Source organism: Bubalus bubalis, chromosome 5 (genome assembly GCF_019923935.1).
Source record: "Bubalus bubalis isolate 160015118507 breed Murrah chromosome 5, NDDB_SH_1, whole genome shotgun sequence".
Classification (NCBI taxonomy): Eukaryota; Metazoa; Chordata; class Mammalia; order Artiodactyla; family Bovidae; genus Bubalus; species Bubalus bubalis.
Window position 1 is genome coordinate 120,254,244 of NC_059161.1, and position 10,244 is coordinate 120,264,487.

General features: G+C 45.9%; 1 protein-coding gene across 1 annotated transcript; it reads right to left on the minus strand.

Annotated features, from left to right (window-relative positions):
* Positions 1-726: 726 nt before the first annotated feature.
* Positions 727-9,913, minus strand: LOC123464530 (pregnancy-associated glycoprotein 1-like). The gene is made up of 9 exons (XM_045165834.1): positions 9,805-9,913; positions 8,463-8,613; positions 7,370-7,487; positions 7,153-7,271; positions 5,773-5,966; positions 4,733-4,849; positions 2,904-3,045; positions 2,718-2,816; positions 727-1,037 (listed from the first exon to the last, which is right to left on the minus strand). Exons 1-9 carry the CDS (start codon positions 9,903-9,905, stop codon positions 888-890), a joined length of 1,191 nt encoding a protein of 396 aa, XP_045021769.1. The 5' UTR covers positions 9,906-9,913; the 3' UTR covers positions 727-887.
* Between the last annotated feature and the right edge of the window lie 331 nt (positions 9,914-10,244).

Here is a 10,244-nt window from a genome sequence, read left to right on the forward strand (position 1 = left end):
TGCATGAAGTACCTCACCCAAAATCCCCTGGAGGAGAAGTCCAGCAATAAGATCATCTGAGATGGGATGAAGAGAGTCTATTTCATTACCCCTAATAATTCCTCTGAATGGGGAGGTGGTGGAGTTGGTGGGTCATCACAAACTCTTCCATGGACTAGACCATCTGCCAGTCGCTATCCTTGGGGCTGCCTCTCCCCAGCTTCAGTCATGTAGTTCTGGAGGAAACTGACAGTCATGTGTGCAGCTGTGTCAGGGACAATGACCATGTAAAGCCAATCATAGGACCCCATGGCCCTGCCAGGATGGCTGACCTTGGGCTGTACATGTGAACTGAGGTGTATCATTCTGAGAATACCCTTGAACTCTAATGGCTTCCAGCTTCTTTCTTTACTAGGAGATGCCTTCAGGATATAAAACCCTAGGGAATGTAGCTTGGACTCCCTCACCAGGTGTAGAAGCCTTAAGGAAGAAAGTTGTCAGCTAAGACCATCAAAGAAGAGGGAAGGGAAAGGCCGAGGGAGAGAAAGAGAGAACTGATGACTTCTGATTTCTTGGGTCCAGTTACAGAGATCTTTGTATTTGCTCTGAGTCTTGTGTCCTGGATTCCCAGGATCATTTCAATGAGTCTCCCTTTTCTTTGAAGGCAGGTGGGGTAGGGCTTCTCTCAATTTTGATTCAGACTTGGTTCTAGATCCTTCACTCCCAGACACAAAAAAGAGGCAACCATTTGTTTCAGCACCATTAAGAGTGAGACCCTTTATTCTTTACTGAGAATAGGGTGTGCAGACCACCAAACACAGTTCACCAGCATCCTGAGCAGCAGTGCCCAAGTGCGAGTGAGTGTGTGTTAGGAGCAGCCTTATTGATTCCTGAACCACTTCAAGCATTTATACTGCCCTTGCCAGGCCAATCCTGTCATTTCCTCGATCATAAACCGAGAAGTACTGCCTCAGGAAGACGTCACCCAGGATCCAGAACTCTGTAGATGGACTCAATGGGCTCTCTTGAAAGGTGGTATAGCAGCGACCTCTATAATCCTGGGGGAATCAGAGATACACACCAGTCAGCATGAGCCCTTGGTGACTCCCCCCAATATCCAGGCCCAGCAGAATTCTTTGTTTTATTTCCCTCTTTTGGTAAGTATCACAGGGTTTTCTCAACAGCGGGGGATATGAGAGTTCATCAACCAAAGAGGTCCAAGACATGAGGTTGCCATGAGGAAGGGTGTGGGGGAGGGGAGGAGTGGTGGTTGGGAAACAGAGGAATGAAAAACAACAAAGTCCTACTGTAGAGCACAAGAAATTATTTTCAACATTCAGGGATAAATCACATGAAAAAGAATAAGAAAATATATATTTTTATGTGTATAACTGAGTCACATTGCTGTGCAGCAGAACTTAATGCCACAATGAAGATTAGCCACATTTCAATATAATTTTTTCTAAAAGAACAAGTGTGTCCATAGCTCTCCTCACTCCGTTTCTTTCCTTCTGACTCTTGCTCCTTGTTTTCTCTGAAGAGAATGCTGGTTCTCCTCCTACATCCCCACAATCTGTCCTTTATTTAAAAACTTTATTTTGTATTGTAGTGTAGCTGATTAACAATATTCTGAGTTTCAGGTGAACAGTAAAGGGACTCAACCATATGTCTCCGGGTATCCTGGTCCCAAAGACACCCCTCACATCCAGGCTGTCATATAACTGAGCAGAGTTCCCTGTGCTACACAGCAACTTGTTGGTTATCCATCTTAAATAGAGCAGTGCCCACAACAATTTCTTGAAGCTTTAACTCAGGAACTCTGCAAAGCCTCCTTCAGTCCACACTCACCCTCTGTGGCCACTCCAGGCTTGGCTGGGTAAAGTACTCTTGTTCCCCATGCCCACTGGTCAGTCCATAGCCCTCATCTCCCCTAGTAAGCCCCCAGTGCCCCAGTGCAGATCATCTTGAGATGCCATTAGCATGGAATCCAGTGCAGTTTTGCCTAGAATCAAGAAACCCTCCATATGGCTCAATGAGTTTGTGTTTTTAGCATTTGTGAAATTCCGTCTCTTCCTCAAAGCCTTCTTTGAGCCCATCAGCCTGCTCTGAACTCCCTCAGGGAGCTGACATGATGGCTCCACCCTGTGCTGGGGCTGAGCAGTCACTGTTCACCCTTTATTCACATTAGCATCCAACCTCCCCACAGAAGGGTCGGGTACCCCAACTCACAAAGGAGGCACCTGGCCGGAGCAAGGGGAAGATGCAGCCAAGAACTAGCCTGACCATGTAATTTATCATCCAAACCAGGAAAATTATGAGAGGGGAAGGGAGCCTGTTAACTTATGCTGGGACATCACACTGGGACTGTCCCCAGACATTCTCCTTGTAACATGGCCTATTTCAGGGACTGCTAGTGCTGAATTTCATGTTCATTCACCTAAGGGTTCAGATTAAGTTTAAGCTCTTTGAGGACTGAGGACCTTAGTGTTGCCCTTTCCCTGACTCCCACCATGCCATATGGTGTGGCATTTCCACATTTATTTCAGGAAGATCAGTGTCCCAAACGGCCCTTTACTTTGAAGTGATTGGTTTTGTGGGAGGCACCAGCCCAGCCACAGGGCTCAGCAGCATCTGCAATGGTGTGACATGGCCTCCAGAGGGCACACTCCTCCCAGCAGCAGCCCAAGGGTTCTTGCAAGCTCCAGTTTGAGGACCAACCCTCAGTATTGTCCCCTCACCTTGAGGATGTAGGCTCGACCTGGCACTGGGTACTTGATGCCATTGATGGTGAAGATAATAGAGGGCAGTGTATTGACCGCAGAACATGAAACATAGTGCTGTTAGAGAGAGAGGGTAAGAGGTTAGCCCTGGTGATCCTTGTTGTGTGTGGAGACTGGGAGTGACCCTGGGGCATGACCCTTCACCTTGGAACGCGATGGCTTGGCCCCAATGAGCTTCTGCATGTTATCGACCAGTGGTTTTGGGCCTTCGATGAATGCTGTCCCAGTGTCAACAAAGGCCATGCAGCCTCCAGAACAAGCAATAACCTTTCTTTCAATGGAGATGCTGAGAGACAAAGGAAGAAAGTGGGCAACAAGGTCACTCTGAGCCTCCCCAGAGTTGTCCCCTTCCCAACTGTCTCCTAAACAGCCCTTCATCTCTCATCCTCTTTTCCTTTGCTATCAACACAGTACCTTTCTTGACATCCTTGAATATAGTACTTGAATACACCAGGATCTTTTGTACCTTGACACAAGCTGGTCTTCCTTCCTAGAAGATTACTGCACTTTGACTAGGAAATTTCTTCTCATCTTCCAGACTCCAGCTTAATTTTATTGTTTTCGGGAAGCCTTTGCCCTGGTGTTTATGAGTCTCCTGTCTTAGTCACTCTCTGTAGACCCTTCCTCATGTCTGCTGCTGCTACTGCTGCTAACTCACTTCAGTCATATCTGACTCTGTGCGACCTCATAGAGGGCAGTCCACCAGGATCTGCCATCCCTGGGATTGTCCAGGCAAGAGTACTGGAGTGAGTTGTCATTGCCTTCTACGCTTCATGTCTAGCATGCACCAAAGTCACAATTCACTATGTGGGTGAGTCACTTCATGTACATCTGCCTTCTTAGATATGAGGGCGAGTTTTATTCTCCATGCCTCCCTAAAGTGCCTGTCACACAGTGGATGCCCAATGCTTTTCTGTTCAATGAGTGAATGAAAACTTAGAAAACAATAAGTAACCTCTAGAGAGCTGTATCTGGTGGGGAACAAATAACGGGTTGCACACAGAGTGAAGATGGAGATTTGCAGGGGCAGCAGATTCTCATAGTAGGGGAAGAGAGGGGTTACTCTGGGAGAGGGTGTCTCCCAGCACTGCTCTTACAACTAGCTCAGACCCTGAGACCCTGGCCAGGAAATACATGACTAGCCCATAGAAACTCCAAAGGACAGGTCAACTTTTGTCTGAGGGTATCACACAAAATCCTATCAATTATGCCTCTTGTCCTCAGGTCACTCCTGGATCCCACCTTTCTGATCCTCTGTAATAGCCCCTGCCCCACTGTGTGCCCAAGAACTTGATGTGACTTTTCTATTAGTTGCTTTCACGTCTTAAGACTGCAGCCAACCTCTCTCCACTGCTGGGTAGCTGCTTCCTAAGAATACCAATTTTCCCCATTTTCTCAGGACTGTCCCTGTTTTTTAACTGCCATTTATCTGTACTGAGAATGGATCTGTACTAAGAATTTCCTATGTCCTAGGTAGCCCTGGACAGTCAGTCATCTTACCATAACTCTGTTCAGGCTGGAGATATTCTCCCTGATCCTCTGTTCACCACACTGTAGAGTCCTCTAACCATGCTCCCCACCTCAAAGGGCAGTGGGTGCAGCCTTCTCCCAGCTACACAGACCTCTCTGGTGCCTTCTGGACCCTGATCTGAGCCATGCTCAGAAGGCCTGGGGATTATGAGGTTGTTTGTGTATCTCTGTGCTTGTGTGTTTGTTTGTATGTGTGTTTGCATGTTTCTTTGTGTGTGCTTGTGTGTCTCTGACTAGCTATGCATGATTTTATGTGTTGCTGTGTATGTTTTTATGTGTCTGCTTGTGTGTTTCCATGTTTCTGTGTGTCTGTATGTGTCATTGTGAGTGGTGTTTATATCTGTGTGACTGTGTGTCTGAGAATGCATTTGTGTGTGTCTGCCTGTGTCCATGTACAGTAGTGGGAGCATCACTTAGGCTGATCCTCAGAGGGAGAGGCTTACCTGTGCATGTGTATAATCCAGTTGCCTGATCGGATCAATGGTACCCAGTTGAGCTCTCCCTTGTAGTAGCGGTGGTCCACCCCACCAAACATCACCACACTGCCCTCCTGCTCATCTCTGTAGAGAGAAGTGAGGGGGTGATCCTTGGAGGATAGTAACAACAGCACTGTCTGAGAGCTGTGCTTGTCCACCCATCAAGGCCCTAATAAGGTCCCCCTGTACAGATGCAGAAATCGAGTCTAGGAGAGATTGAGATCCAGACTGAAATCTGTTACTGGCTAATGAGTGGCACAGAAGAGGTTAAAAAGTGAATCACTTGGCTGGGCTCCACCCACTCTGTCTTCTGAACACGCCCTGGACCTCCAGCGACCTGAGAGCTCAGACACCCTCAGAGGACAGGGTGCTGAAGTGTTTGGCTTTCCCCTTGTCCGTCTTGTCATTTTTCAGGAAAATCAAGGCCTGGGGGTTCTAAGGGTGTGGGTTCAGGTCACCCAGAGTTGGCTCCAATGGCCTGTGATCTCTATGTCCAAAGAGCCCCACAGTCAGAAGGGACCCCACCTCTGCTCTCCCTGTCTTGAAATGCCTCATATTTCTTTAACAAGGGGTCCCACACTTTTGTGTCCCAGACTTTCATTTCTCACTGGCTCCTACAAATTGGGTAGCTGGTCCTGGGCTCCCAGTGAAATGCTAATGAGGAAGGAAAGATATCCACCATCCTTCTTCTTCCTTCCTTATAAAATTCATAAGCAAATCCTAATGCTTTTTACTTAAACTTATTTCCTGTTGCCTTCCATTAGCCTTCCTCCTCACTTACCCTGCTACACCAAGTTACTGGTTTTGAGCCCAGGAGTAGGCTTGTGTTCCAATAAACTTTTATTTATAAAAGCCAGGGGTGAAGCCAGGTAGGGTCCTGGGTCCATAGTTATCCTGGGTTAGATTATCTCTCAGGATACTTGTTTATCGAGTGTTCTATAATTTTTGTGTAACTGAAAGCATCCTACAGCTCATTTGGTGAAAGGGATTGTCCATCTCACACTTACTTGCTCAAGTAGAAGGCAAAAACAGGCTCAGAAATGGCACCTTGATTCTTCAGCTTGTCAAAGATGGGGATTTCCCCAGAAAGGGATATTTCGGGGTAGTTCAAGCCCAAGATGCCATCAAAAGGTATATTCTCAAACCCATATTCCTCCACGCTTAGACCGAACGGCTGGTCAGTGCTTATAAGGTCCCCAATCTGTGGGAAAGAAGAGTGTTCCCACTTACAGATACATAAAATTGAGCTAGGACTGGGCTGGCATGCATTTCCATTAGATCCTCAGAGAAGAATTGAGGCTGGGCTCTGTCTTCAGTGCCAGACAGACAGTGAGATCAAGCTGGGAGGGGAATTTGGGTTCCATTTGAGAGAGGCTGTGAATTTTATAACATCTGCCCCTCTGAAAAATACCACCTGAGTGAGTCATGTTGGCCTCATGGCTTCTCTACAGGTGGGGCAACCAAGAGTCACACCAGGCCCCATTGGTGCCACATTATGGACAAAACAATCGAGAGCAAGATAGCCTTCTCTTTGACATCACTGTGATCTAAGGACAGGAATGGACTGCATTCTCTGTAATGTACTGTGGATTCTGCATCTGTCCAGGAAGACAGAAGCCAAAAACACAATCTTGCTTGCAGGGTTCTATGAAATTACTGCCTGTGGAAATCACTTTTGGGGATATGTGTATATTTCTCTGAGTGTGTATGATAGAGAAAAGAGAGAGCGGAACTTTGGGGGAGGAAGGCCATAGGTTTTTTAGACTCTCTAAGGTCCTCTAGAGTGAGAAATCATTTATCAGGCCCCTTGACTTCTCAGGCCACCAGTTTCCCACTCCAGATACCTGAAGCCCTTGACTGCGCTGAGGGTCCTCAGATGAGTTTTATCCTGTCCACAAACACCCCACAGCAAATTCAATCCTGAAAAGCCAACCTAACTCCACCTTCTACCACATGCGTACCCTCAGGAAGGACCTTGCTGTCTGCACCTCAGTTTCCTCATATGTCTCATGAGCTAATCAGAGTAACTGCTGTGTGGCATTGTTGCAAATTAAACAAGTTATCACCTGAAAGTACCTGGAACAGTCTGTGAATATAAAAGTGGGTGCTTTTATCCTTTCTTCTCACTCCCAGCAAAATGAACCTTGAACTGCTAATGGGCAGAGGAGCTGCAAGTCCACACCTCAAACCACTCTCTGGATTAGCTAATCTGTTTGCTCGTGTGTGACCACGGGCACTGCCTCCCCAGAGACATGATCCTGTGGATAACATGGCCAATACCTATGGGAGTTAGGCTAGGAAGGGTCCTACCAGATGGTCCTGCATCTGTTTTGCAAGCAGTGGTCACTCCCTAGCCAGTCCTGACTCAGCATATGTTACACTGTTACCCGAACTGTGTCATGAGCAACAACTCCTTTCATTCTCCCAGATCCATAGGTGATGCTGAAGGTCTTATTGGTAAGCCGGAAGGTGGAAGACTGAAGATGTCTGAATCTAATGTGTTTAGCTGTAGACACAGGAGATGAGTGTCATCAGGTGCCAAGGATGGAAACAGGGCGGCAGGGTAAGTGAAGGATGGTCCGGGTATGGGGTGTCTGTACTCACAACAGGCTGGGCTGGTGCAAAAGTCAGAAGGCACCCACAAGTCAGATGAGCCTGTGTCAAGGAAAACCTGGAACTCCTGAGGGGGTGTTCCAATGGTGATATTAGCCAGGTAGACCAACTACAGGGAGAAGGAGGGAGTGGGTTAGTGCAGAACTGGCTACCCTCTATTCCCAAACTGCTGACTCCCTCTGGGTTTCACATATCTCTTAAGATCACTTTCTAACCACCGTGCAGCTCACAGGCTTTGGTCACAGAGGAATCTGCATTTGATATATTTTTCCTGTGCTACATTGTATGCAGGATATTGACTCTATGTCCAGGCGTTGAAGTGGTAACTCCTGCATGGGAATCCCATAGGCATAAACACTGGGCCTCCAGGACCACTGGACACCCAGGGAAGTCCTGGTACCTTCATTTGAGCAGCTCTGTAGTCTCTTCAAACCCAGCCTTAGCACCTGCGTCTCCAGGAGGTCCTTCTTGATCAACCCCAGCCACTCCCTCCAAACTCAGACCACAACCAATCAACACCACACAGGTGACCCTTTCATTTGACATGTATTTACTCTTTTCCTATCTCTCAGGCTGGCATGGGCATTCTTGAAGACAAAATAAGCCCTTTTCCTAATCTAAAAACAGTAACCACGGTGATTCTTATGTCCATACATGGAATACAGGTTCAGTAACTTTTTAGTGCTGTCGTTCTTGCATCTGTGGAAACTGAATTCCTCTGCCTGGGGATTCACAGTTGCTCTTCAGTTGGTTCTACCTTTTGATCAGTGATGGTTCACTCTTCATCTGTAACTGAGTGGCTCACTTAGTTCAGAAGGAACAACCGCCCTCAAACAAATGATACATTTTTGACACAGAAATGGATATTTACCTGCCACCTGGTAATTGCAGTGCCCAGTCACAAAGACCAAGAGTTTAGGATGAGAGTGCCTTCTCCTCTGGTTGGGGGTCCCTGTTTTCCAGTGTCTCTGCCTCCTGAAGGAACCTCATCCACATCATCCCACCTGGCACCTCCAGATAAGCCCCAGTGCTAGGCTAGAGCACCAGGGGGCACTGTGGAGCACCATCCTCCCAAAATACTCACATCCTTGATGTTTCTCAGTGGGTGACTAGTTAGATTTGAGCCACGAAAAGAAATCTGGGACAGTCTGTAAGCATGCTCCTTCAGGAAATTGTTCAGCATGTTTTTTCCACTGAGGGTTTTTCTCATGGGCTTCACTCTCCTTAGAGGTATTCTTTCACCGATCATTTGACAAAAAAAAAAAAAAACAAAGATACTACAATTAGCTGTCAGTGTTAAGATATAACTGTCATTGTAATGGCCCTGTGCATTTTCTAATCATTTTTATGAAGCACATTATTATCAGAATTTTATGCATATACCATGACAAAGACATAGATTTCAATACAGGTTCTGTTCTGCAATCTTAGGTAAGCCATATGACCATGTGGTGTCTCAGTCTCCCCTTTGGTAAAATGGTAGAATGTAACAATACAAACCCTCCAAATAGGATATCTTGGGGATAAGTGAAGTGATGTATATAAAGTGAAAGTGAAGTCGTTCAGTCATGTCCAACTCCTTGAGACCACATGGACTGTAGCCTACTAGGCTCCTCCATCCATGGGATTTTCCAGGCAAGAATACTGGAGTGCATTGCCATTTCCTTCTCCAGGGGATCTTCCAATCTCAACAATGACAGCCATTAGCATTGCTATTGCCATCTCACTCATTCCTTCTCATAGAATCTCAAGGAAGGAGGTAGAAGGGGGGCTCATCCTCTTTTACAAGGGAGCAATTTGAAATGCAAGAGGTTTCTGAGTTGGGTGTGGTCACACTGCTTGTCAGATACAAAACAGTATATATAAAACAGTGTATCTTTCTCCAAGTTGAAAGAGAAAAGAAAGTTGAAAGAAGAATCCAAGATATAGGGAAAAATAAGGGAAATTCAGAGGCCTGAGAAAGAAGTAAGAGTCAAATGAAAAGTGAAAAGAAAACAACACAAAGAGAAATACACTCCCAGTGACTTCCAAAGAGATGGAGAGATAAATGACAATGATACAGAGATGCAGACATAGGCATATACACACTGAAGTAGATAGGGAAAAAAGAGGACATGTTGAATAAAATGTAGAAAGTGCTATTCCACAAGACCACATCAACATCTGCATAGACTGTGCACTAAACTGTTACAAGGAGTTTCATTTTCAATAGGTCTTTACATGACTGGACACCAAGATTTGTGCAACCCAACCAAGACCTTGGGGTCCACAGTTCCTATAGCAAGTTACTTATCAATAAGAGTTGAGCTTTAAGACTCTTAAGGAAATATTCCATTCCCTTCTAAACCTGATCGGTGGAAGAATAATCAGATGAAAAGAAAAATCCGAGAAAGGAATAGGATGTGACTTACAGTCCCCATACTTACTTTACTATGCACTCTGAGAAGGCCACCAGCCCAAGGACCACAAGCCACTTCATGCTTCTATCCTGCATCCAAGTACTCAGGGAAGTTTGGGTTCTTAGCATGTAGTGGTGACCAGGAGCCTCTAGTTATATATGCTCTGACCTACCTGAGTTTTCCCCTTTAGGCCACTAAAAGATCTGAAAAAAAAAAAAAAAACACACACACACAAAGCTCTTGATTAAATCTTTACTTTCATCAGTGTCCTTGGTCACTGGCCTTTGAAGCTTCTCAGAATACAGAGAATTGAACTGTAATCTCTTCCTTGAAGCTTGGCTAGAAAATCAAACTGATCTGCATGGACATCTAAGAAGACAGAGAACCTTGCCTACATGGAGAAAAAACTGCTAAGAACACCATGAAAATGGATACTAGGGGCCATGCTAAGCATTCGTGGTTTCATG

What these genes read in the sequence shown, in the direction of transcription:
- LOC123464530 (XM_045165834.1), bottom strand. Translation starts at nt 9,905, where the DNA reads ATGCTAAGAACCCAAACTTCCCTGAGTACTTGGATGCAGGATAGAAGC. An exon ending in TTGCTCATGACACAGTTCGG is followed by an intron (nt 5,967 to 7,152) that starts GTAACAGTGTAA and finishes TCTTTCCCACAG; the next exon opens with ATTGGGGACCTTATAAGCAC. An exon ending in GTCGAGCCTACATCCTCAAG is followed by an intron (nt 1,038 to 2,717) that starts GTGAGGGGACAA and finishes TGATTCCCCCAG; the next exon opens with GATTATAGAGGTCGCTGCTA.